The 27,940-nt window shown below is 43.9% G+C and overlaps 1 protein-coding gene and 1 long non-coding RNA gene across 3 annotated transcripts; one reads left to right on the forward strand and one right to left on the reverse strand.

Annotated features, from left to right (window-relative positions):
• Positions 1 to 968: 968 nt before the first annotated feature.
• On the reverse strand, positions 969 to 27,940 carry SLC22A3 (solute carrier family 22 member 3). 2 transcript variants are annotated; one of them, XM_023924590.2, is made up of 12 exons: positions 27,634 to 27,940; positions 27,160 to 27,455; positions 19,001 to 19,104; positions 16,866 to 17,020; positions 14,249 to 14,414; positions 13,151 to 13,268; positions 8,432 to 8,529; positions 8,103 to 8,317; positions 5,605 to 5,713; positions 5,249 to 5,361; positions 3,964 to 4,063; positions 969 to 3,130 (listed from the first exon to the last, which is right to left on the reverse strand). In XM_023924590.2, the coding sequence occupies exons 1-12, from the start codon at positions 27,704 to 27,706 to the stop codon at positions 3,073 to 3,075; spliced, it is 1,605 nt and encodes a 534-aa protein (XP_023780358.2). In that variant the 5' UTR covers positions 27,707 to 27,940; the 3' UTR covers positions 969 to 3,072. The 2 variants fall into 2 exon arrangements, with proteins under 2 accessions (XP_023780358.2, XP_023780357.2); XM_023924589.2 differs by having other exon boundaries at positions 27,160 to 27,688.
• Positions 12,841 to 16,484, forward strand: LOC111927666 (uncharacterized). The gene is made up of 3 exons (XR_015283234.1): positions 12,841 to 12,880; positions 15,019 to 15,052; positions 16,406 to 16,484. It is a non-coding gene; the product is annotated as an uncharacterized LOC111927666 (long non-coding RNA).

Here is a 27,940-nt window from a genome sequence, read left to right on the forward strand (position 1 = left end):
ACATGCTGGGTAAAGTAGCCCACGTGGTGGCAGTGACACATTTGACCCGAAATAGCATTTTCATCTGTTTGTTGGTCCAAGAAACCCCTTTGCCAGCAGCAAAAACACAGCTGCGTTTCTGAGGTCACACTGTTCGTGTGCCTTTGGTGATGGTACAGTGACCCTTTGTCTCTTGTGTACCTCACATCTCTCACTGTGCCTCTGGAGGATGCACATGCAGGACAATAGTAGCTGACAGAGTTCAGGCCCTCACTGAAGAGGTGCCTCTCACCGAGTGGCCTGGTGTCAACACATGCATCTTAGGAGAACACTGCTGTGGCTCCTGAGAAGCTTGTGGGATGTCCCTGTAAGTATTAAGGGGTTTGAAGCACATACGAATTTAGAGTAACTCTTTTTTAAAACAAACAGCCTGTCCTGTGGCCTGCATGCCCAGGTGCATCCCTCTCCATGCAGATGGTCTAGCCTGGGGTTCTCCCTCTCTGAAGCTCTTCGTCTGGTACCACCACCTCATCTGTCCCACAAATGTGTAACCCCACCATTGCCAAAATGCTGGTCAGACACTGCACTACAAACCCACCACACCTCCAGGAGGCAACACAAAATCTCACAGAGATGGAAGAATTTATCAACTTACGAAGTCCCTGTTAGGGATAAGAGTTGGCACAGGAGCAATTACCAAATACCAAACTCCACCTGAAGCTGCTAAGCACTTCTAGATTAGAAGTCAAAATACATGCATAGGCTTTTTTTTGCTGTCCTTTATAAAACAAATGTTTAAGAAATTAATATATTCAAACTTGTGACACTGCCCCAAGCCATTTTACCTACCAAAATTTATCACTTACATTATCTTTTGAGCAACACATAATGCTATGCAAATCAAAGCATAATCTAAAAGGAGGAGACAAATCTTTGCATCTCTCATTTCTCAACATGTTTTAGTTGTCCACAAACTGAGGAAGCTGTCAAAAGTTATTCACATTTATTTGGAAAGTTGTAGTTTTAAAATATCTCTGCAGTCTTTCTCAAGCTGCTAAAGAGTTTAAGACATCAATTAAAAAAAGAAAAAATCAAACGAAGAAGAAACACTAAATGGAAGAGTGTGGTTCAGCTCATCCAGCATTACATGAGATCACCCTGATTCTCCAAGGTGCCTTCAGAAGGGGCTGGCTGGGCTGAGTTCTGTGGCTGGGGGCCCACGCTTTCCACCCTGCACTGACACACATTTGGCCAGTGCAAGCCCAGGGCTCCCAGTTCAGGGCTGGTCTCTGCCAGCCAGCCTTGGACTATCACATTCAGCTATCCACAGAAAATTGTATTGGTCTAGGAGTTTTCTCCTTGTAGCAGTAGCTCCAGTTATGTGTGGTGTCTTCTAGTTTAGCTGTCTATATTGTGAGATGTTCATTTAGATTTTTATCTCTAAGTCATTACTAACTTTTGCTAAGCATACCTTTGACCTTTACCATGCCTCAGAGTAAGTTAGAAACAGCCTTGAAAGACAGGCCTTTATCACTAACTGCCTACAGTGTGCAAACATTAGGCTGGGATTATTGTTAAAGGTCCTGTTTTCCTCCAGAAGGGCTGCTGATAAGAGCAGTTGCTGGGAAAAGGCAGGGAAAGTTGGGAATTGTTGGAAAGCACAGTATATTCCTCACCATAGGAAATCCTCCTGTGCTCATAGGGTGGTGAGACTGGAGCAGTGGTCATTCATTTTCACTGACTGTACTATAGTACTACTGATCTGTGGTATGAACCTTCCAAACTCAGTCCTGTATTTGCTGGTGCCAAACACGTCTTTTTTGTGACCTTATAAGGCCCTTTATAACATCCCACTGACTTTCTTTTATGTATTTCTCTGTTGGTAACAGGATACCTTTTGAATGCCACATCTTTTCAAGAAGTGTATTGTTCACCAGGAGAGGACACAATTCTTGACGAAGGTCATACAGGAGAAAGGAAAGGGACTCTGTCCTTGGAAGCTGCTTGCAGAGCCAGAGAGTTAATTCTGTTGCTTGTCAGCTTCAAAGGACCAACTAACACTTCCCTCCATAACCAAAGCCCCTGGCTCCTCCCTGCCCAAGACATCATGGCATCTCTGTCAACAACCCCCAGAAAATATCCCCAAGACAGGAAGATGACAGTGATAATGAACGGAAGACAGAAAGTGAAGGTCATCTTGGAAATGGAGAGGGTGAAGGAATTCTGTTCATAGGGGTGGGCAGAGAGCATGATTTACAAAGCAAAAAATGAGTATGGTCCTGAAAGAGGTGTTTGGAAAAGCATTCAGGAGAGGAGAGCAGGCAGAAGCCCTTTCCTTGGAGATATGAGGGGTCACACGAACTCCAGCTGTGTCTGGGGAAAGGCACTACAGGGCAGCAGAACACCCTGTCCTGCAGAGCTAATGCCCTGTGCAGGTTATGACACCTACATAAAGCCCTGGAAAGGTGAGGAAGACTGCTTCCACATTTCAGAAAGCCATTGAACAAGGAGGGAACAGGGCTTTTTTGAAAAGGGTCCCTGTGGATTACAATCAGACCAGAGAGAGGTTCTCCTGATGCACACTGCTGATTTCCATGCCTCTCAACCAGGGAAAGAGTCACCTGATCAGTACCCAACTTCATAACTCCTGTTGGTCCAGATACTCCAGGGGCAAAGGAGGACAGGTTAAAATAGTCATCCTCTCCCCCTCAAGGTCATCTAAATCTTAAACAAATACTACCATTGAAATACTTCCCACACAAATGTAAATCCTAACAAAACAATAAACAAATGTCTCAAATAGATACAGAAATAAATACAAGGTCACTGGGCTGGACATTCCATACTTTTAAAGCTGTTCTGTTTTCTGTGAAGAACCATAGTCTCTTCTTGCAAACAGTGTACTCAGAAAAAAAAGTATTTATTCCACATTCATAGAAAAATACACTACTTGTATTAAATGTCCTTGTGCTTAGAAGAAGGAGAACATGAAGTTTAATCCATATTCTGCAGCCAATTTTGAAATGGTGGCAGGTAGAGAACAAATTCCCAGTATGGGAACAAAGCTATTAGCTCAGTGCTGTCCTTCAAAAGTCAAATATAAGAGTTGGTGTCCCGGTGTTTCCCTTTCTTGCCACATTTTCCAAAATGACTGTTAAAACAGAAGAGGAATGTAAGTGTGAAAAAACAGGAAAATACATAGTTCAAGCAGTAGTCCAAGGTGCAGTACTGTTATTATTTTTATATGTTTATAAATAAAAATAAATAAATAAATAAATAAATTTATTAATTTTTATATTTATAATGTCATTATAAGAAACATTATTTTTTTGCATAGAAAATTACCTTTCTTTAGTTTTTACATTGAATCAGGCAAAAGTTGCTAATGTAATATCCAAAGCCTCCCCTTGAAACATTAATGTGTAGCACTAGATCCTCAAATCATTTTGCCAAGGTGTAAATATTCCCCACATATCTGCAGGGCAATGAAGAGTCTGGTTTGCTGTGTGTCAGGAGTGGGAAAGCTGTGCCTACAACTCTTCAGCTATAAATCCATCTCACATGTGACTTTTAAATGACTTCACAAATTGTGGGGTTGCATCCATGATAAGGGGCCCTTCTTCACAGAATGCTTTGGCTGAGATTATGGCTGATTTCCTCCAGCAGAGAGCTGTAGGCTATGCTTTGCAGCACCTCTCTTGTCCACTATCACTTTCTGCTCCCAGACATGCATAGGACAACTTTGTGTCTCTGTGAGAAAAATACACACTTTATCACCACACATTTTTTTTAATAGCCTTCCGTAGTGATACTGCAAAGTTCAGGTTTCTATTGAGGAAAAGACCACCTGCTCATAGCGTCAGGCTAATTGGGAATTTACTTTGACACTGGAAAATGTCAATACTTTATGACAGTTGGTAAAGTGGGAGGAAGATATCCCCAGGAAACCTCACCCAAGTATAAGTAAGAAAATGCATCTCATACCTTGGAAGCTGCTCCACATCCTCCACTGTCTCTGGTAATGAGATTCCCTTTGTCTCTGGTAAAAGCAATACTAGGAGGCCACAGACAGCTGCAAGAATACCTATGACAGATATTGAGGAAATACAAAATAAATAAGAGCATTGTTTATTTATTTTCAGCATTTATCCACTGAGCAAAGTTTATTCAGATTGAGTTTTAAGTGAGATGTTTTAAGTGCATCAGCTAGCTCTGATTAACTTGCTTGAATCAAACACCTCTGTGTTACATTAATTTAGCCTGTTACAAAATCACTTGGGGGCTAGGACCTCATTTGCAGCCTGATCTCCCCAAAGGGAGATCTCAGAAGTCAAAAACCTGAGATAAGTTCACATGGGCAAATGTATAAAGAACAGCACAGGAACCAGGGTGGTATTTCTTATGTAGAACAAATCTGCCTTTTCTCAAAGGGCTTCATCATGTAGATGCATCTGTGTTTCCTGAAACTACTGAGATTTTCCTGAAATAATTTCTTCGTTTATCCATGGCCAAATTAAATTATGTGATTCAGGATAAAAACTCCGCCTTGAGGAACAGCATTCAGATACAATCTGAATTAGGAATGGATATTTTGGAATAATTTCCTGCATAGATATAATTTACATAATGTATTAAGTCAAAAATAGAAGGGCTGGAGCAAAAAAAATCAAATGTTCCCTGACTGTTCCCTGAAATGTTGCACAGTCCACTCTGATCCTCTCTGATTTTGTAGCTGTTTATTTAAGACAAAGGGAATTCGTATGTCCCTCAGAAGCAGCGGAATTTAATAATTAGATAATGTGAACATTCTAATTCCATCTATGTCTTTTCTTGAAATAATTGTAATCTTTTAAGATGTCTTTTGTCTTTCCAATTTTGTTGTCAGCTAAAGTTGTCATTGGTGCAAATTTCCCTTCTTATTCTATCCTTTTCATTTTGATTTTTTTCCAGTCATGTCTACCTCCTAGAAGTCTGGCTTAGCCACAGACTCCCATGCAATTACAGAACCTAGCTGTAAGGTTTCTTAGTCTTAAAGCACCTCACATAGTTTCTTTTCTGCTCCTTCAGCAGTTACCTAAGCAGACCTGAGCATTTCCACATTGCACAGAGAAATCACATTTCACCATTTGCCATTCAGCCTCTTGCTCTGGACATAAAGGTTGAGAAGTGCTGGTCTGAGGGGGAGATAAGGCCACATACTACTTTTACCCCAAAAGAAAAGCTCTGTTAGGATATTTAAACCAAAAATATATTGTAAATTAAATCTTACTGAAAATAATTAGAGGTAGCTCCAACCAAATGGCTGCTAGTCGGAAAAGCAGGAATGGGGCTATGATCCCACCAAGATCACACAGACTTGAACACAGGGAGACACCAAAGTTCCTGCAAAAGACAAAAAGTACCAGATATTAGAGAGGTGCTACCAAACAGAACAACCAGCAGTTTAAGGAGTAGAATGTAGACGTAGCTCCAAAATTATCTCTTCAGTATGTGGCATCCACATTAAGCAGTGGCTATTCAGCTGGGGAACTCTGGAAAAAACAATTTTAACCAAAGGACAGTGAAAGAGGAAATGGGGAAAAGCACAGGGAACAGCATGAAGATCCCTGGGAGCTTTTGACTTACCTCAGTGTTGTAGGGTACAGTTCACTGTTCACTAGGTAGACAACTTCAAAAGCTATTGTGATGCTCAGTCTCCCCAGTGTGGCAACTGTTGTTTTGAGCCATGGAATATCTGTTCATGCAAAAAGAAACACTTCTGTGTGAAGTGCTGTCACACCAGCAGGGCATTTCTGAGTGTCCCAGGCCCTGCCAGCAGAAACTGTACCACAGGAACACTGCAAATCAGACTGAAAGACCACTGCTGTAGGTATCAATCTGTGCTGGCATTTATTGCTTGTGAACATCATGTGAGGCTGCTTTGGAGAATTAGAAATCACTAGAGTTGATTGATTCAAGATGCTGGTGGGGCATAACAGCATGGATGGGAGAATAACCATCATAAGCTTCCATGACCACATCCAAACTGTGCTCCAGAAAAGAGTATTTTTCTATACAGGAGAGTTATGCTGTAAGAAACAGTGTTGAGTCACCTCCCAAAGCCTTCTGACCACAAGGAAGGTACCTCTAAAGTTCCATAGAATCATAGAATCACTTAGGTTTTAAAACCACTGAATCCAACTGTTAACCCAACCCTGCTACTTCACCACTAAGCCACATCCCTAAGTGCCACATTTACACATCTCATCAAAACCTCCAGGAAGGCTGCAGTAAAATAATTCTCCCTGGAGAAGTCCACCTACCCTTTGTAATTTTTCTAGCCACTGCACATTAGACATACTCCTAATTAGGCTACTCCTCACCATCCTCCCCTCCCTTTCCATCACACCTGGCATGACTGGCACAGGCTGTACCTGACCCTGCCCCGCTGGCTCTGCCCAGCTCTCCCAGCTCCACTCAAGCCCTGGTGAGCAGCCACTGCCCTGAATCCATCATTGGGCAGCCCTGGTACATCAGCAGGGGTGTGGTGCTCACCCACACACGGCAGGACAGAGCTGCCCCTGTGGTTGTGAGCAGCCCCTCTCTGGAGAGCTGGTGCTCTCTGGAAGTGCATCACAAGGAATGTGACAAGCACTGTCATGCTCTTGGGAGAGGACAGTCTCCTGCATGGTCTAACCATGACTAGGCACACAGGGAGGCAAGTGAAACAACAAGCCTGAACTTGGCACCAAGGGAAGCTCTGCCACTGGAGAGGACCCTGGCAGTGATTGTGTTTTTTCAGATCTTCAGTGGAAGAACAAGAAAACATTTCAGTTTTCTCTGAACCAAAAATGAGACACTTGGGTTTATTTCTCTTCCAAAACAACCAAACAAACCGCCATCAAACTTCATCCCGTGTTGCAAGACACTGCTTTTGCCCTGCAGAGTTCTGTTTTCAAAAACATATAAGAAAAACAAAGACTGGAAAGAACAAAACAAATCCACATCATCTCCGTGGCACCCCTTCAGTCTATCAGACTCCCAAGGTGATGGTGACGTCCATGTGGATCCTCTCTCTGCCAGGGGACTCAAACTGTGTGAGCAACACTGTGTGATGGGGCTCACAGCTGAGAGCTGCAGTTTTTTAAGGAAATCTGTATAAACAGATTTCCTTAAAGCAGGACTTGGACCTCAAGTGTCCAATCTGCAAGTATCTTAACCCCAAGGCTGTCCCCTCCTACTGAGAGAAGGCTGTTGGCAGCCCCGTGATATACCTTGAGAAACTAAAACCTATTTGTATGGCCAGGACTGTCCCTTCCTTTGGTAGGAACAGTTCTGGGGAGGAATAAACCTTTCTCATGTCCATTGAACTGCTGGTCCCCAGCTATGGTAAGGCAAAGCATAGTCTTATGGTTATATACAATTCAAAGCACCTCCAAATGCCTCCCTAGGGATAAAAAAAAACCCAAAACATAAACTCAAACTCAAACCCAAACCCAAACCAAAAAACAGTAAAAAAACACAACAAAACAATCCCAAAAACACAGGGCAGAGAAAACAATTTAAAGAAAGGAGAGAAGTGCTGGGAAGCCTTTGCACAATATGAGCTGTCCTTGAAACCAGATAAGAATGGCTTAATCAAAAGACATATCTTTCTCCCAGCCTCTTAGCATTGTCCAAATCCCTGGAAGAGAGAGCAAGGCAACAATCTCTGTGATGCCTACCACAGCCCCTACATTGTGTTGTGGTTTGCATTGTTTTACTTGTAAAGGAAAAGACTACCAAGATTAAAAAAATCACTGATTTCTTAGATCACTAAGAGTGTTCCATGTCAGGGAATGCATATTCCCATTATGTTTGTATATTCTTCCCTTGCATTTGCCTTTAAAGAGAGTGCAGGGCCTTCATATACCTTTTCTCTAAGACTACTCCCAGTAGTTATGTTGTTCATAACCCATCAAAGATAAGGCTATTCCATGTCCCAGGGCCATCTATGTGCAAATTAGGTGTGTTGTTCCATGACACTTGGGTGCTGCTTGTATCACCAGATGCTTTCACTTTCATCTGCAGCTCTGTGTGTCTGGCTATCCTTGCTCAGGGGGAAGCCATTGACCTGCAGAGCCTGACACAGGGAAGGGAATCACCTTCTGGCAGGAAGGCAGTGACGAGACACGTGATGCTGGCCACGATGTTGCTCATGGCGAAGGGCAGGCGCCGGCCAACGCGATCAATTGTCACTATGATTAGGAAAGCAGCGGGCAGCTCCACAGCTCCTGAGATGAAGAAGTCCAGGTAGAGGTTTCCTCCAATAATTCCCAGGCGCATGACAAGCCCTTGGTAGATAAGGGCACTTGTGAACCTAAACAGCAAAGGGGGAAAAGTGTTGAGAGGCAAACAAATGATTGCAAGCAGCTGGAAAGTCACAAGGGAATCTTTCCTCAAAACCCACCTTCCCGGTAACATGGGCACTCACCAGGCATACATCAGGATGAGTGTGCTCCTCCTCATCTGGGGAGTCCTCACCAGGTCAAGAAAGGAGGGGTTGCTGACCTCCTCGTTGCTAATAGTGATCTGAGGAGACAAGTGAGCAGCAGTCAGACACACACTGGGACAGAGTTTCTGGGTAAATACAGTGATCAGCAATATTCCAGTCCAGCAAGCAGAGGTGCTGACAAGCCAGTTTGCTGCTCACAGCACTCTGGAGCAGCGCACAGGTGTTGGAACAGCAAATAACTGGATATGGCTGTGAGCTTTCCTTAATGTTGATTGAGAAAAAGTCAATTAAAAAAATCCCCAATCTTAACTTGTGAATAGAAAAATTTTTTCCTCCTTGCTGGCTTGGGTTTTCTTGGAAGGTAATAAGCAGTTGTTGCCACATCAGGGCCACTGGACAGAATTTTGTTCTGCCAGGGGTGGCAGAGAGGAGGGGGGCAAAGCAATGGTCTGAGGGGAGCAGGGACAGAGGGGCTGAGCAGCAAGCAGTGGGCTTGGGAACATCACTGGTGGCACAGCTGGGCAGCAGGAAGGAAAGGGGAGTAGAAGAAAGAGCAGATCTGTGACAGTGCTTGGGTGCTACAAAATATTCAACCAGTGAAATTCAGAGGGTCCTAAAACACACATGCACTGTGCTGAACATGGCTTTCACTCTGAAAAAAAAAACCCTGCTACGTATGAATTAATGATCCTCATACTGCCTACAAAGTATGAAAAATCTGTTCTCAGCTGCCTCCAAAACAATCACAATGAGACACTCAATGAAATTACTGGCTAGACTAACAGAAAAGAGCAGAATTTCACACTGTTCTGTGTTTACCCATTGAAGTTCATTGCTGTAGATATTAGAGAGCCAGAATACTAGCAGGGCCAAAAAGGGATTAGTTACATTGAACATTAGGCTGTTTTTAACTCTGGCCAGCAGTTTTTATCCATGCTGTGCAAGCCAGGTGGGAACCCTGTGTTCATGTGGTCATTTGGCAAGAGAGGAAGACACAAGGAAGATAATGCAGAAGCAGTTTTAGGCAGGGACCAACCATGATACTGCCCAAGAACTGGCAGCCACAGCTGGGCTTGCTATCAGCTCTCAAAGCAACTGTGAGGAACATGGGGTTAAACATGCTGTGCCATTTTTAAGAGGATTTTAGGCAGCCTTGCTGCTTTAACTCTCCATTTTTTACCCCTCCTAAGAGGGGAGGCCTAAAAGGGCAAAGAGGGGAGCAAACCACAGCACCTTCTGCTCACACAGGTGCAGGGGCCCAGGCCAGAGGGGAGACAGCAGTGAAAAGACAGAGAAGCTGGAGGTAACGTGCAGATCCATGATGAGAACACAGGTAAAGCCAAAGGCATTGCCTGAGGGTCTCATCAGCTCAGCCAGGGCTGAGCCCAAAGCTTTCATCCTCCATTTGTTTTATCATATCGTAAGGCAGCACAGCTGCTTTTAGGTGAGATTTTGCTGGATGTATTTACACATGACTTTTTCATATCTGACTGACGCAAAGTCAGTCTTACTTTGTAAGACAGAGAAGCCTCACAATTGTTTGAACTTCCTTTATACTCCCTCTCCTTTTAATTCTGTAACCAGAGCCAAAGTTTTTCTTCAAAGCACTGCCACTTGTGCTGCATGCCAGAGTCCTGAGCGAGGCAGGCTGAGGTTGCTGGGTTTCTGCACTGCTCTTGGACTCTCTCATAGTACGGTTATAAAGCTGCCATGTCTGTTGTTTATTGGAACAGGCTGCCAGCCATCAGTTGTGACTTTGTGCAAATATGGTTTTAGATTTTCAGAGGACTAAAGATAAATTCAGCACAACCACCACTTGTATTTTTATGTCTTAATAAAGTCAAAATAACCCCAAGCATTGCTGAGCACCTTTTTATAGATGAAGAAAAAAAGCACTATGGAGACTCAACACTTTGCAGGGGAAAAAAATCCTCTTTTTGTCTTTTGAAGTCAAGGAGAGCTTTGCTATTCATACCAATGCAGTCAGGAATTCAATGTCAGGGCCCATGTTTCCAAAGATACACTAATTGAAAACCCTGGATGAAGTTTTATAACTTCTCTCAAATTTTCATGTTCCAGAAAAATTCCATATGTTTTCCCACAATTATTTTTATGTATTTAGTTCTATGCATGCTAATTCTCCATGGACCATGCAGGTTTATACCTACATGGATGTATATAATATTTACATATGTAAGTTAATGTATGCAAGAAATACATATGTCTAGATAAGTTCTATAGGGTAGGAAAAAATCTTTAGATAAAGGGACAGGTTTTGATCCAAAATTCTCTTAAGAAGCAGCTCATTATCAGAGAGTTGCAATTCATTCTGGTTTTGGACAGAAACTAAAAATTAGAAAATTAGTTTGAAAAAACTCTCCATGATAGGATAAATATGAGCAACTGGAAAAAAAAAAAAGTTTCTCATTTACAATTAATTTAATGAGTTCTGGTTTGGGTTGACCTATACCAGTGCTGTAATTCACAAAGCATAAGCAGCAAATGTTTATCCTTTTTCATATAAAGGTCATCTATCATTTCTGCATGCCAGCAAAAACCCAAAGCTGCAACATCCAGAGCTGTGTAAGGGACTTGGCCAGTGAAATTGATGCAGACATACTGGAAAATCTGAGCAAATAGCATTGAGGGATAATGCCACTCACTTCTCCCTGAGCCTCCACACCTATAGCCTGAAATTCTAGAGCTGCTTCATGAAATAGAAGTTTGATATCAGTTAATGTGAGAAATACCCTTGATCCATTACGCATGCACTTCCTGGAGATGCTCTCTTTCCTATGTGTGTAACACAGCACAAAGGATGACAGAGATTTTATATTAAAAAGGTCCTGGGAACAGATCCAGCACAAATCTGGATGTGTGGAGGTTAATCTGTTGCAGCTGTGAGTGGCTTAAGGTCACGAGCATGGATACTTTCGGAAAAAAATAAAAATACAACTCAAAACAAAAAGCAAGGAAAGACACATCTTTCTGACACGATGCTTTGAAAATGCCGATGTCTGGAGAGAAAGTGGGTGTAGGAATGCAGGGCTGAATGTGGATGGGAAACTGCAGCAGCACAAACTTCCTGCTACATGACTTGGGGAACAGTGGGCACTGCATAATTCTGACCTGGATGTGGGAATCACGCTGGTGTAAATGCCTCAGCAAAAGACAATAATTCATAGAATCATAGAAGGTTTGGGCTGGAAGGGGCAATAAAGTTCCTCTAGTCCCAGCTCCCTTGCCATGGCCAGGGACACTTTCTACTAGGCCAGGTTGCTCGAAGCCTTGTTCAGCCTGACCTTGAACACTGTCCAGGATGGGGCATTTACAGCTTCTCTTGGAAATGTGTTCCAGTGTCTCATCACTCTCACAGTGAAGGTTTTCTTCTTAATATCTAATCTAAAACTGCCCTCTTTCAGTTTGAAGGTATTCCTTCTTGTTCTGTTCCTTCACACCCCTGACTGAAGTCCCTCTCCAGCTCTCTTGTAACTCCCCTTTAGGTACTGGAAGGCAGCTCTAAGGTCTCCCTGGAAACTTCATTTCCCTGGGCTGAGTGAGCCCAGCTCTCTCAGCCTTTCCTCATAGGAGAGGTGCTCCTGCCCTCTGATCATTTCACAGCCCTCCTCTGGACTTACTCCAGCAGCTCCATGTCCTTTTGTAATCTCATGATAACGAGAGGTTTAACAGTGTCCTGCACCTGGGTCCAGGCGACCCCTGGTATCAACACAGGCTGGGAGTGAACACACCAAGAGCAGCCGTGCCCAGAAGGACTGGGAGGTTCTGGTGGATGAGAGATGGACATGGCCCAGCAATGTGCACTTGGATCCCAGAGAGCCAATTTTATCCTGGGCTGCATCCAAAGCAATGTGGGCAGCAGGGGGAGGGAGGGGATTCTGCACCTCTGCTTTGTCCTGGTGAGACCCCACCTGCAGTGCTGCCTCCAGCTCTGGGGTCCCAGCACAGGAATCATGGAATGTTTTGGGTTGAAAAGGATCTTAATTATCACTCCAGTTAACCACAGCTGTTCTCACTGAACCGTAAGTCCAGTGCTGCAGTAATCATGGTCTGAGAGCCAGACACTTGCTACCAGCACAGAACAAGCCAAATGCTGCAATGTCACAACAGCACTATTTGAAATGCATCAGTCCTTTCAAGTTCTGTCACGACCACTGGCCAAAGGACTGTAACACATATCATCCTACTTTGTGAATAGTGATCTCAGACAGACCTTCATCAGTTGTGAACTCTGCAGTGCATTTTCTCCCTGTTGGGATGAAAGCAAATTTGTACTCAAAATCCAATTTCTTTTTCTCTTAGAGTTGTGAAAGGAGCTTCTAGAAGAAGAGTCAGGAAAGTGGATCCTGCTATCGCCACTCGCTCTGTCAGATAAAATGGCAACTTCTATGAAATACCATTGCCCCTCAGGTCAGTTTCTGATACTTCCCACAAGTTTTTCAAGTAGTAGTGTTACAAAAGGAAGACCTAATTCCTTATTTCAGCCCCTATATTTCCAGCCAGTTCACTTTTCCCATCTTGCAATTAACAAAGATGTTGTGTGTCTGACAACAAACTGTTCTGCTGTGACTCTTCAAGTGTGTCATCCATCCCTTAAAGAGAACACATTTTAACACCACTGAACCTTCCAAAGCCCAAGAAAGCTTAGAAAAAGCCTCTAGCTCAAACATATGACTGTACCTCTGAGTAATGTGGTGAGAGAAATTTCCCATTGTGTTTTGCAATATTGCGCATGATTTTTAATGCCTTCTCTCCCTTTCTGCGTGTCAGGAGCCAACGTGGAGATTCAGGAACCACCCTGTAAGAGCAGAAGTTGTAAATAAGGCTTTTACCTTGTAACATCAGAAGTCAACCTAAGTTTTTTGTCTTTTACCCTGTGTTAACACAAAGCACAGATCTTTCAGACTTTGGGCTACAAAAACTCTTTGAGGACTGCTTTTCCAGTCAGCCTTCTGTAAATTATTTGATTGTAGCGGGCAAGAAAGAAGAAAACAGACTACATCAATACCCTCCAAAGTTGAAAAATCAGAAATCTAACTGTTGTATCTGCACAATGGTTATCAAAAGCATGACCAACAAGCAAAGAAGGTTCCTGTAGAACAGCAGCAATTAAAGCCAACACTAAACACGTAGATTAACACATAGAGGCAGATCAGGGAGCTTCTGGCTGCATCACTGTAAGATACACACACACACAAATGTATACCTCTTTTATAAACTGAACACAAAGCACTGATGGGTGTTTCAGTTTCTGCTAGCCTAGAGTTAAGATCATTCACTATTTTAAGGTTCACAGCAGACAGTGTTTAAGGAAGCAATGTTCAGGAGGAGGCTCTGTAGGTTTGTCTCTTTGGATCCATTCCACAGGATGGCTGCAATGAGACAGGTATTTACCATGGCTTGGAGCTCTGCTTTCTCATCAGCTGTACTGCCCAGCTCAGGGGACCTGAGGGCAAGGTCAGACTTTAACTAGGTACATAATGGGAGGCAGAAGTGGGGTCTCATGGCTGATGGGAAAAACAAACCTGGGTCAAGTTGACCTTATAAACAGAGCAGAGTTCTGTGAAGGGCCAGTTGTGGCTGATCAGAGAGGCAAACTGTGGGCAGAAAAGCTGAAGTAATGTATGTTTGTGATTCACTAAAAGGGAATTACAAATTACAAAGTCAACAATATGCAAGTATCTTCTCCCTAACCTACAAGTGGAGACTTGGAGCCACAGCAGGACTCTCAAGGTGCTCAAATAGCAGTAGCAATAATGACAATGATGGCAACATTACCAATAGTAGAGCAGGAAGAGGAAGTTGGGCAGTGAAATGGCCAGCTGGATCCCCTGCCAGGTGGGAATCAAGTATGCAATTCCAGGGAGAATTATAATTCCCAGGGTAAAGAATATCTGAATCACAATTCCAACAATCCGCTGATCGGAACCAACGATCTCCGTCACTGAGCAGAAACAAAGCCAAAATAAATAACACAGAAACAAGCCCAATTTGAAAAAAAAATATTAGAGGTGAAATGTAAGGAAGGCTATGCTGTGTCAGGCCACAGGTCTGTCTAGCTCAGCATGCTGTCTTCAGCAGTGCAGGCGTGTAACTGAGGCTCTCCAGGGCAAACATGAGTGGCACCTCCTCATCAACTCACCCACCCTCCTTCAGCCAGGGGGGTTTCTGACCACAGAACTCAGTTTGCTACTGAGTCCCACAGGGCCACAAGAGGGGGTTGAGACTGCATCATGATCATGCTTGGTGGGAAATCCTTAGCACTCTCCCTGGAGCAGTTTTGGCACATGCCCCAGCCAAGGGGATCCTTCAGGCAGAGGCTGCTCCCAGCAGGTAATATGGACAAGGTATCTGTGGGGAAGAGAGTTTAACCATATCATGCTGGTTGCTCTGTATGCTTGTAAGGTATGATCCAGTCTGGTGTGTTTGTTTGTTTATTTATTAGGAAAGTCTTAGCTTTTGTTGTTTGGGGGTTTTTTAATCATTTGGTGGATTTTTTTATTTTGTGAATGTGTCCAATAGCTCTGAAACCTATGCTTGTTTTTCAGGCAATATCCCATGGCCATGACATCCACAACTGAGGTGATCAATGCATGAAAAAGTGTCTCCTGTTTGTTCCAAAACTCTCTCCACTACAACACCTTCAGAGTAAAAGCAGAGAGTTTTACCCTGCTTTTTGCAACACGCAGAAAACATTTTATTTAAAATTTATTTATTAATTTATTTTGCTAAAGCAGGCACAAATTTACAAGTAACAATAGTTAGTTTTGGCTGGCAATGCAGAGAGATATGATAGCACAACCATTTTTATTGACTACCCATCATGTCTGGATAGCTCAGGGGAAACTGTTGCCTGAAGATAGCTGATTAGCACTGCCCCCAAAAGAGCTGGAATGTATGCAGAAGCAAAGGGAAGTTATTGGGGCAGCCTGAAGCACACATCAAGAGCTTTGGAAATGTATTAATAGCAACCAGCCTCCTGGTGCAAACAAGCCTATGATCTGTATATGTTTCTCAAAAGATGTTAGGCTGGAAAATACTCTGGGTGATCTCAGGAGGTAAGAGTCGATCCCTGAAGAGATTTGAAAGGGATCACTCTTCCCAAGAGTTAGGCACCTTGCTTAGGTCTGCAGTAATACAGTGTACCTGAGGATCTCTGAATCTTTCCCCAAAGTCAAGCAGCCTGATCTGAGCACTGAAAAGCATTCCTTTCTGTTAAAGCTTGGACATTTTAAGGAAGCCATGGGTCTGTCACAAAACGTATTGCTAGTTAGAGCACTTGCCAAAGTTTCAAGATAAGATCTCAGTTTAAAATTAAGCCATGTGCATGGAAGTAAGAGGAAAAGCAGCTTCTGGTCCTTTCACTGGATCTTGGACAGGAGCTGCTCAGCAGTGTAACAGCCCAGAAAAACAAGGTTCTTCTTGGCTTTAGATGCTAAGAGGGCTAGACTGGTATGTTTGCACATTCATCAGCACAGTACTCCCAGGTCCCCTTGTAAGTGTTTATGTCTGGTTGCAATTCGCTCCCATTCATCTAAATTCCACTAGGAATTTTAAACACTTGTCACAGGCCTCATAGACAACAGCAATGATACAAGCTTTTGCCCTATATAACAATATTATCACTATGTTTTGGTTTATAACAGTAGATCACCAAATGGCTGGTTTTATTTTTAAGTAAATCTGACATCTCCTCTCTTGCAGGATGCCTTCCTCAATGTCTGGCCTTTTCATTTTTTATTACTGCCTTACTGAACCTGGCAGTCATTCAAGACACCACAACAATATCCCCTCCTTGTCAGGAGGAAGCTTGCTATGCAAGGAGCTTCATTGCTATAGACTATAGACTGATAAATTATAATCTACCAAAGATTTTGTATCCCTGCTGTTTTGATGCTATTTATAACAAAGCTTGCCTTTCTTTTCCCTTTTCAGGAAAATATTAATCCTAATATGGACCCTGGTGCCCAGCCTGACACTATGTAAAGTGTCCCAGTTAAAGAATGAAAGCAGCCAGCCAAGCTGTCCTCTCAGTGGTGAGAAGCAGCTAACTCCTCTGAGCATCTGTGGAAGACATTCAGACTCTGCCAAAATAAACCACCTCCCTGTTTCTGTATCCAGTATATTTGGGGCTTGCTCTGTAGATTTTTATCGTCCTGGTGATCATCTACATAATAACAAAGCCTTTATATATGAATGATCCATTCCTTCACCTCTTAGTCATTGGAAGACAAATGCATTAACTAGGATGGACTTGGGTTACTCTTTGTTTGCTGACTCCAGTGCTTTGTTCCCAAGAAAAAAATTTATGACAAGTAGATGCAGCCAGAGCCTTTGCCCTCCAAAAATCCCTCACTTTCCCTAACCAAGAAAAAAAGAAGGTAACAGCTCTCACCAATCACGTAGCATGTCATCCAGGTTCCCTTGCCAAACATGCCTTGGAGAAAACGGAAGATCAAAAATACAGTAAAATTTGGTGAAAATGCCACTATGATACCACATATCCCAACCCCAAGGCAGGAGAGCAGGTAGATGGGGATTCTGCCATATCTGTTGAAAAAGGAAAAGAAAGTGGAAATCATGAAAAGACACAAAGACTTTTCTTTTTCCCCCAACATTTCATTTTAATGCTAGATCTGACAGTGCCTTTTTGAGATCAGCTTTTTTCCAGAAGGTGGCTCTCTGAAACTTTGTAGTATTGGCCCTTGGGATACAGAACTCTTTTCCCTGTGGTAGGTATCACTGTCTTTACATCACTAATTTCAAAACTTGTGATGTCCTCACCAACCCCCATTTTGTTTTAGAGAACAAAATACCTTTTTGTACCTAAACTATGGCCCATATGTTCCAGCTCAGGTCTTTGATTTGATCAGGTTTTTGATAAGGGCAATTTTTTGCTGGGAATTTCTGTTTCCACAAATTAGTGCTTTAATAATAATTACAGCCAGTTCTGTGAAAGTAATTTCTGCTTGAATTACTCTATGTGATTTTTATTATTTATTATAGGCTTGCTTTAAGTTTAAATCTCTTATTTTCAAAATGTGCCTAATGTATTCAGGAGTTTCACTTTCCAACAAGAAACATAATTATGTGCCCAAGGTAAGGTATAATTTTAAAAAAAACAAAGTTCCTGTAGTTTCATGGAATTGTGTCTTTGGAGCACAACTAGATATTTTCTCTGTTCTTGTTGTTTTAAGAAGAAACTGTGAAAAATGATGTGGCTGCTTATACTACCATATAGTATTTGCAACATAGTATTTGTTTGTTCATTTTATTCAAAGGGTTTAATGAAAAGAATTAATGCAGGACAAAACCCAAGCAATTTTCAGTCAGATCCATGCTTTTGAGTGCTGTCAAGGAGACAAGAGTGAAATGATCTGGTTGCAGCACATTCTCCCAGTTCTGTCAAAACATTCACAGCTGTACAGTTTCATTAGGCTTACTACACAAGCACTCCTAGACATATTGTTTTGTTTTAATAATTGGCTGTAACATCTCTGCTCTTTCACAGTTTTGTGGTCCTAGTATCACAATTGCCTGGCCAGTCAATGAGCAGAGATATCTTAAGTTAGTCTGTGCCATGGCCTTTTTTTTCCTCGCTTTTTCCCTTATTACTATATCCCTTGGAACGACGAGCTTTTCCTTGGAATTACTTTTGTTTGCTAATTCAAAATTTTCTATCTGAGACGCCATTACAGATAAGTTTGCCTATGAAGAAATCATACTCTAAGTTATTATTATTATTACAGATACGAAAGAAAATATAAACCAGGCAGAAAGTAATTTACAAACTGAATAGAAATGGTCTGTCATTGAAACCCTCAGTGGTGCTCTCAGCCAATGGACAGGCTGCCTACTGTTAAATAGCAGCACAAAGCACAAACTATGCTCTCTTCTTTACTTTCAGATCAAGGTAGAGCTTGTGGGAGCTCCCCACTCTGGAGCAGGTTAGCTACTCAAGCCTGAATATCACCCACACCTTTTCACAGAATCACAGAATGGGTGAGGTTGAGAGGGACCTTCCCTTGGTTTCATCCAGCTCACACAGGGCTGAGGACTGGTTGGCAGGAGCTATGACCTTGGAGGTAAGCATGAGTGCAGCCTGTGAATGGAGAGAGTTATCACACTGAGCCCCTTCCTTCTTTCCTCAGGTAACAGCTTTCTTCATCAGTGGTGCCTATTGAACATCCTTCAGTAAACATCAGTCAGAAAGCTCCTCTGAATGCTTCCCTTTTTGTTTCAGTGTCCTTCTGCCCTTCCTGGATCCAGATGTGCACAGAAAACTTTGGAAACCACAAGAAAAGCTCATTTCATGGCATTTTAAGGTCCTAACAGGACCAGTAAGTACAGTCACATAAAGTTTCCAGCCCAAATAAAAGTAAAAATTACATTGGCTGGGTTTTGCTAACTCATTTTGGGTATATTTACCCAAAGAGAATAAAACCTGGAGAATCTTGACACATGGCTATTGCAGGTGATACTGAGGGTGGTTTCACCTCCTAACAAAGGACAGCAGAGCTCATACCGTACCTGTCAGCAGCATAGCCCAGGAGGAATGCTCCAGCCAGGAACCCCAGATTGAGGATGGCTTGTGAGAGATCCAGCATCCAGCCATTGCCACACACGAGATCATACTGTGGGAACAAGGGAGAGGCATAAGCACCCAGCTGTGTCATTTGTCACCCTCAGGGCAAAACATGACAGAACTGCAAAGGTCCACATGGGAAGGGGAAAAGGAAGGGGAAGGAGAAGCTCAAATATGATTGCTCAATAACAAGCATCAGTGGGCTCATAGTAAGCACGCTTAAAGTGGTCATGAACACAGAGAACTCCTCCTTGCCAAGAGGATGCTGCCTTTCATACATCACTTGTCCAGATTTGGAAAGCAAATTGCTCTTCTGCAAACAACACTGTTAAATGTGGTGCCAAGGCAAAGTCCTGACTTTGTTTGGTGCAGAACAAGGGTCTCTTCCAGCTATTGCCAGTGAAAACAGCATCTTACAGAAACGGTTTAGTTATTCCTATTGGGGCCTTCTAGATAAAAGCAAAAACATGTAGTCTCTGAGGAAACTGAAAACAGATTTCAGGTCAATTTCAGACACACTGAATATGTATTTTCTTGGTGCAGCTTTCCCAGACTTTTCTATTCCTTATACTGCAGCATCTGTAACTCCCTAGCACTACTAGCAGGGATGGGAGTGGGGATGAGTGGAGGCAAAGAGAAGGGGAAAGTGGCTGAGAGAAAGGAAGGGACTAGGAATTAAATCTAGAATGAAACTAAAACTGAAGTAATTCTATAAACAGCATGGCATGGGAAATTACTTCAGAGGTTCCTGGAGAATGAAGAGATTTAACCACTGCAGACCACAAGGGATTTGGGAGGTTTCAATCCATACCTGTGGTAATCTTTGGTGCAATGAGGCCTCAGGACCAAAGGAAGACACGGACAACAGCAGCTGCCACCATTTACCTAGAGAGACCCTTTTGCTTTCAGATGTGAGCTATAAGAAATCTTTTAAGTCAACAAGGTGCTGGTTGCTGAGGCACACACAATGTGCCACATTTGTGCTCACCAGCACATGACAACACCAGTGCTCGAGCATTCTGCTTGATCTGAGTAAGCACAGGGTGGGTTAGAGAGACAGCAGCCTCTTCAGCCATTCACAGCTCTCCAGACCCTAAATTTTTGTGCTGTGTGCCTGAGCTCCATCCCAGCCCATCTGCTTGCTGTAATGCCCAGAATATTATCTGGGCCTGAGATCTCAGAGGTGCCTACACAGGACATACAAGGGGCACCTCACAGGTCTCCAACCCAGTAGATATCCCACCTCCACGGACTTTAATTCATGGTTTTGATGTCAATCCCATTACTCCTGGGAGCCTGACTGCCCACCTTTCAGCCAAGTCAAGCTATGAGCACCTGACTTCCACTTCTGTAAATCTTGAACAAGAGCTGCAGAAACCTCTGAGAGGGATAAACCTTCTCTCAGATGTCATACTCAAGGGCAATTGCAATGCATTCCTAAAACAGATTGAACATGGAGCAGTACTTTCATATTTCAAATGCTGCTTAACCTCTTGCTTTTTGAAGCTATGGCAATGCTAGCAAATAGTATCAAAAGATGTATCTTTGGAAAACAGTGGGGATTTATGAGAATGACCATTGAAAGAAGATTTTTTAAATTACAATGCAATTGCCTATGCTGATGCCAGAGGATGGGACTCTCCTTGACCCCTTTTCAAAAACTGTATTTATTTTTAAATTATTTGATCTCTCTTTACTGCAAAGAAGCAAGGAATAAACTATCATGAAAGGAGGAGAACAAATGCATGCCAGAAAGGAAGGGGAAAGTATCTTTAACAGAGAAGATTCTTCCATCTGTACAGCAATTTCCTATGATTTATGCAGCAGCTAAAACTATCTCTACACTAACAATATAGTCAAATATTGTATATAGTCTGGGAAATTGTAACATACAGGAAACTTCTAAGGAGCTATGGGATCTTTCTGAAGATTACTGACAATACACTAACTGTTCTCTAAGTTAGGGCTGCACTTTGTCATTTCCTAAGTATTTAAATAAATTCTGATATAGATAAGCACTTCTGTTTGCTTGACGTAGCACCTAGCATTGAAGTCATCACCCTGCTAATGTCTGGTTTTTCATTTGCAAACATAACCTTTAGAGGGGAATGTAACCTTTAAAAGAGAATTGAACACCCTGCAGAGACATTTTCTTTATCCAAGGCGCCTGCCAGACCCACTTCACTGCTTCAGCTGTGACCCGGGGTGATTGTGCATGAAAGTTATCCCTATATTCATCCCTTGGAAGAAAATGATCTGCAACAGTTTACCCACGTTTTCAGACTGCCTCCAGGTAGTCCTTGGTCCTCCTGTATGGCACCCCTCCCAAACACCTCCCATGTTCCTTGCTAGCAGCCTCCACAAAGGGTAGTGGCACGGTGCTTCCTCTCTGTCTCTGAACATTCACACACCCCTCCGTGCACAGGCTGATGTTCACACTTCTAAAAATGCTGAAGAATTTATTGCAGCGCCAGAGGACAGGGGGAGAAGGATATGAAAAAGTAAAATAAAGCTTTAGGGTTTTCCTCCCCTCATCTTAAGCCTGTTTGTTGTTCTGCACAGCTCTGGCTACACCCTATCAGACCCTGCTGGAGCCCAGTGAGCTGGCTGCTCTCTGTACTCACCAAGCAGGTGACCCAGCTCAGCTGGCCAGCTCCAGCTAAGGACACAGCCTCTTCCAGGCTTGGCCGTGCCCTCAGTGCACCCAGCACAGCCCTGCAACTCACCTCTGCTTTCAGCCCTGACCCCACCTGCAGGATTTCTATCCACTGCAGGACACAAAGCACGGTGCACCTGAGCACAGACCCTTTCTGTTTAGGGAGCTGACTAAAAAGCTGCCCAAACTGGGAAACAATCCACTTCCTCTCTGCTTTTCTCTTAGCCTTGCCAACAAGCTGTCATTGTAAGCAGAAATGAGGTGCTGCCATCACAGACAGGCTGCAGGGACCAGCTCCTTCCAGACATTCCTCTCTAGTGTCCTTAACAGATGGGGAAAACAGTTCTGTCCTCCCTGGCAGCCTTGCAGTCCATGCAGCCATCCACTGCTGGTTGCAAATACATCCCTATCATGAGCACCTGCATATGTGCTGAGGCTTGGACACAAAGGGAATGCTCAGGATTGCTCACTACAGGAGCAGTGGTGTGACTGGAAGGAACGGTGCTGGCTGCTTCACTGATCTATAAAGGAGCAGCAAACCACCTAAGTGAGATGTCTGGGAGAAGGAAGAGGCTCCCTGTAGCTCACCAGTGGTGTAATCACTGTAAGAAGGAGTGGCAACTGACGAGTTGTACATGACTAGTGACTGGGAAATATGGGACTGTGGCAACTTCTCACTTCTTCATGGCTTTGGAACAAGGCAAGCATTTTCCATTTCACTTTCCATTTCATTTGACCTACTAACCACAAACTTGTAATTCCTGGTACTTGAGAGATCTTTATTCACTTCAGCACACCCTGTAGAAATGTATTGTTTTAAATCACAGCATACCATTAAAAGCTCCTCAAAATGTAGCAGCCTTGGGGAGGAGTTTTGAAGAGTTTTACTGCCTGTTACAATTAAATTACAAAACAATGGATTAAACTCTATGGTCAGTAAAGAATTTTACAGTGATTCTCCAGCCCAGTTGCAGCAGCATGTCCAGAGTCCAGACACACTTTTTAAATGGCATTCATACAAGTGACCAAAAAGGGTTTGGTTTACCCTTTCACTCCCAGTGACAAATGGTTCAGTGAGATATTCATAGTTTCAGGAAACCTGGGGAGATGCTGACTGTTGCTGCATGTTCCTTATTTGTTGCTGAGCAGTTCTCCTCTTCTCTTGTCCACTGCCCTTTCAAACTGCTATCTTTCCCACACTCTTACTGCAACAAACCCCTCTGCAAGTGCCTGTAGTGGAAAGGGAGAAATTATCTTCTTTTTCACTTTCTGCCAATGCTTCTGGCAGAATGCCAAGGGATGAAGCATCTGTCCTTCTCCTTGTCTTGTTTCAAGCACTTACCCGGACAAGAGGAGTCAGTCACTACCCTGTGGGCAGGGCACTGGGGCTCAGGGCCTGAAGGACAGGTTAGTTTTGAAAGCTTTGTAAAGTTTCCCTCCTGTGCATGACTGAAGGCCCATGAACTTTGTGTCCCTGACACTGGGATCACCTCATTTATTGAGTGTCCTAGCACAAAAGGCCAGTTCTGTACTTCTTTTTCTCTGTCTCTTCAGGGCCAAAGCAAGAGGGAGGTAGAGAAATTCATCTCATAATAGGGGAAAGCAGCAGCAGTCCTCAAAATAATAAGAAAAAAATTGAACCCTTGACTAGTACCAGTGGGTTTGATGAGAGTGGAAGAAACACAACCCCACTGGCATAACCCTTGCAAGCAGCTGCTCCAGCCCCTCTCATGCAGCAAACTCTTAGAGTCTCAAGAAATTCAGTGGTTGTTGCTCCCTCTGCTCTCTGTGTGCCCTTTTCCCTCCCCTAATTAATATTAATCCCACCATAACAGTGAAAATAAGACAGAATATGCTGCCATGCCAATAACAACAGTCACACTAGATCAACAACTCGAGGGTAAATTGGGTTGTTTATTCCCTTGGAGGAAGATAGCAGCAGGATCAGCTGTGTTTTTTCCACCCTGAGTTTGACTGACGTGTTATCTCCTTCTCTGAGGGACTGTAAAAACCATGAGACAAACATTGTTTGTTTCCTTCCAGGTTTCTCTGCAAAGGTTGACTGGTGTTTTCTGAGATGGCTGGTGAGCAGAGAATTAAGAAGATAATTCCCAGAAGGTGCAATAGGCTATATTCAGATGATCATTTGTCCACCTCAGACCTCACACTTCAGCAACAAAGTATTGTTAGTATTATACTGCGCAGATTTGCTGCAGACAGCACATAATGAAATCTGTCCCTTCTGCTCAACTCCTGCTGACAAAAGCTGAAATATATGCTGTCTAAAATATGCCCATCTGTGCTGTAGCTGCTGATGACCACACAGACCTCCCTCTTCCTTTCCTCCACCACCTCACACCATTTCACTGCAGTAGCAATTGTAACTCATGGCCATGCCTGGAGGAGTCACCAATAACAAAAACGTCTGAAGAAAATGGTTCTCTGCATACTCTCTCCAGCTACCCTGTCACAAAGAGCTGGGTTTGTCTCTCAGGGATAATAGTACATAGTGCCAAAGCCCAGCAGTCTCAAAGATCAGTGACCCTGTCTTCAGGGACACTGTTTCCTGGAAAAGTTAGGTTTATTGACTTCAATATGTCCTGGATACATGGGTCCAGGGCCACAGGGCTCACCCAGCAGGATGTGGCAGGCAAAATACTTTCTGTTTCAAGTGCTGCAGAGCTCATGGGGTGACCTGGGCTCCCTTCCAGACTCCTGGGCCAAAGCATGAGGCCTTGGCCCCCCCAGTCCACTGCAGCCTCCCAGCACACCTCTTGTTTCTCCATCTCCATCTGCTGCACAGAAACATAGTCCTTCCCTTCCCTCTTCCCTCTGAGAAACTGCTGTTGTCACCAGCTCTCCCTCCTGAGCTGTGCCAGCCACCTGCTGGGACCAGCACCATTTCAGATTACACCAGCTGTCTTGAGTTTTGATTTGATTTGAGAATTGATTTACCTTGATAATTTACCCTGTCAGCTTCCCTCTCCAAGAAAAATCTGAGAAGCCACTGCATTCCCATCCTGCTGCTGCAGATTCACAGGGAGATGTGTAAGATATGCTCAATTAAACTGGAGCTGATTGCACTGTGCCAAGGTCCTCTGCACAGCTCCACCACCTCAACACAGCTGTGTCTCAAAATGATAGCTCAAAACATTTATGTCAACCCAGGTCTTGTTTGCTCAATTCCAACGCAGTGCAGATTTGTATTTGCAGCACCACTTTCTCAAATCTGAATTGCCTTCAGAAAAGGCTGATCTAAAGCAATAGAGCACAGACATCCTTGGCCAAGCCACTGCAGAAGTGGGGACCTATTCTCAGAGCCCATTGGGAACCAAAAGATCTTAAGAGGGAATCTTTAACAATACTGCGGTGCCCATCAGTAGAACAAGGTCACTGGCTTTGCCGAGTGTTGCTTCTGTGATGATTTCTTAATACAATTCGCTCTTCTCCTCAAATGCTGAAGGAGGAAAGTCCTGTACATTCTCACAGAGCCTCACTGTAACCCAGCAGTGAGACCTGTGAGTCCTGAAGCAGCAGGTAATGCAGAGGCACCCCAAGTAATACTTACAAAGAAGTGTGTGCTTCGTATCAATCCACACTCCCCTTTTTCCTTCACTTCCTTCTGCTGATGCTGCTGTGAGCACCTTTGCATAAGACAGCTATCTCAGATGAGGGAATGGCCAGTGAGCAACGTGAGCAGTGAAGTCAGGTACCACAACGTCATTCATTTCACAACTCCTCAAAAATCACTCACATGATTTTTAGCTTCTGAAGGATGCTCAGAACTTATTGCAATAGCCAGTGCTTTGGCTGCCAGATCTCCTGTGTAATATGAAATCTATTCACAGACAAGGCTTTATATGCCTGCTTTTGCCCTGCAAATCCCCTGACACACTGCAAATCCACACTGGACCTGTGCTTACCATAGGCCTGGAAGAACTCCTTCAGTACATTGACTTTTTATCTCCTTCCTCTCTCTTTCTCCCTGAACCCGCATCCTGGGGCTATTTTGTAGCTCATCCTTTTAACTTTGTCTCCCTGGTCACTTCCACTGCTGATTCAACAAGACATGCCAGAAGTCTTTAGCTGAAAGAAACATTTCTGCACACATGGACAAAATGAAGCATTTACAAGTAGATGAGTAAGAAAAGATGTCTTTGGTGAGCTAATTAAACAGAGCCCAAATTGAGTCATGGTTTGTTAGAGACTCAGCTGGGTGAAAAGAAACTAAATTAAATCTGGGATATAAATTGTCTTTACTGCATATATAACTCATTAACAAGACATTGAGCCCCTTTTATTAGCTAATCTCAGAGCAATTCAGTCAGGACATGCATGCCACAAGCCTCCTTTTTAGATGAAGAAATTGATTTTCATGGGATATGATTTATCCAGAAAATCTTGCAAAACTGGGAAGAGGTTCCAAGTGGCACAGGTCACAGCCCAGCAGCCTCCATGCAAGTTGGACCTGGCCAGCAAGAGTGCCTCTAGGAGTCACAGTGCAAGCACCAAATTAAAAAGCACAGCAGAAGGCTCATGAGACAGAGGGAGCAGAGCCCTCAGTTGTGCTGACACATTTTGCAGTGCACCTTGATTAATTCTGATCCAATCCCTCTAAGCACACTTCATATTTTTCATCGCTGTGTGAGTGACAATTACGGTCAAAATGACCCTAAAATACACGCTCCTAGTGTAGGGAACTGTATTTTGGAGCCAGACCACAGTACAATTACAGATTACATAAAGGACCTCCTAGGAAAGCATCTTCACATCTTCCAGCCTTTTGCAGCCTCATTAAAAAAATCACTGCATTTGCCAGAACTTACCACTAGTGATAATAGCCTGCTGTTCTCTGACACTGATGTTCAGGAAAAGCTGAATGTTAGCTTTGGACAAAAATGTGTGTTTGTTTGTTTCATTTTTTTTCTTTAGTAAGCACAATCACTTCTGCTGACTTCTGCCAGATCTCAGATAGGCAGCCTGCCACCTGTTGTTTTTATTACTTGCAAACTTACATATTCAATACTGGAAATACAGAGAAGAGATAATCTACATTGATCCTGGTCATAGAGCACACTTGGAGTTTACACCACCAAAGGTGCTGGCCCGACGCTGAGCACCAGAAGCCTCAGCTGCAAAGACTTAAGTCTTTGTTTTAATCTTAAATTCCTCTGGAGACAGAGCAATATCTCTGCAGAGTATTCTACTCTGTGTGGGTACTTGGCTTTGAACAGCCATCTTCCATATCAGCTCACCTTTCCCTAAAAGTTTGGTGCCGGCACTTGATCACACTCATTGTCCGGACTTGCTTGTGACTCAAAATTAAATAAATCTGGAGAGGAAAACCAGCCAGCAAGACAACAACCCTTACACTGGCAATCCCATTTTACTGCTGCAATCCCACATGGGGATAGACACCGCTGATGAGAGGGTGGGTGTTTTCCTTACCTCGCTGACAATGGATGAGTGGGGCTGTTCATAGACCCAGTTACGGTGGCAAGGGACGAGCGGCAGGTTGCCCGTGCTGCCATTGCCAGAGCGGGCGAGCGGGCTGGCACAGCTGGCAGAGGTGTCCCAAGTGACATCCAGCCTCTGGCACTCCCCGCTGAAGGACTCGTTCCCCAGGTGCAGGGGAAGGACCGTGAAGTTTCGTTCCTCTTCCAGTGTCCAGCCGCATCGTTCACTTAACTCAGCTCCCCCGGGGATCCTGCACCAGAAGTTGCCTGGTGCTCGCCCAAGGAAAACTACGCTGGCGAACAGGGAAGAAAAAGTTATGCCTGTCTGGCTAAGGAGGAAAAAGACCCTCTTTTGAAATCTTCCAAATTCCCCAGCCTCCTTCAAAACCTCGTCAAAAGACGGCATTGTGCGGGGCGGTCTGTCGGCTCGCAGCAGCCCGAGAGACGGCGGAGCTTTCGTTCGCACCTCGCATCGGCCGCCGGAGCTCCCTACAAACGGGACGGGACGGTCTCGCCTCCCCTCGCTCCGCTCCTCTCATGTGCGCACACGGACGGACGGACGGACGGACGGACGGACAGCAGGCGGTGGCATGAGCGGGGCCGGGCGGACAGCCGGGCACACAGCCGGGCACACAGCCGGACACACAGCCGGACACACAGCCGGACACACAGCCGGGCACACACCCGGCTCAGGGCACCGCCAGTGGCACCGGGCTTGCACCCAGCCGGGCAGGAGTGCGAGCTGAAGCCGACGAACAGATTGTAGGAGAGGA

Source organism: Cyanistes caeruleus, chromosome 2 (assembly GCF_971803275.1).
Source record: "Cyanistes caeruleus chromosome 2, bCyaCae1.hap1.1, whole genome shotgun sequence".
Taxonomy (NCBI): Eukaryota; Metazoa; Chordata; class Aves; order Passeriformes; family Paridae; genus Cyanistes; species Cyanistes caeruleus.

What these genes read in the sequence shown, in the direction of transcription:
- SLC22A3 (XM_023924589.2), bottom strand. Translation starts at nt 27,573, where the DNA reads ATGCCGTCTTTTGACGAGGTTTTGAAGGAGGCTGGGGAATTTGGAAGA. An exon ending in CTGTACCCTACAACACTGAG is followed by an intron (nt 5,362 to 5,604) that starts GTAAGTCAAAAG and finishes TGTCTTTTGCAG; the next exon opens with GAACTTTGGTGTCTCCCTGT. An exon ending in GCTACCTCTAATTATTTTCA is followed by an intron (nt 4,064 to 5,248) that starts GTAAGATTTAAT and finishes TATCTGTCATAG; the next exon opens with GTATTCTTGCAGCTGTCTGT.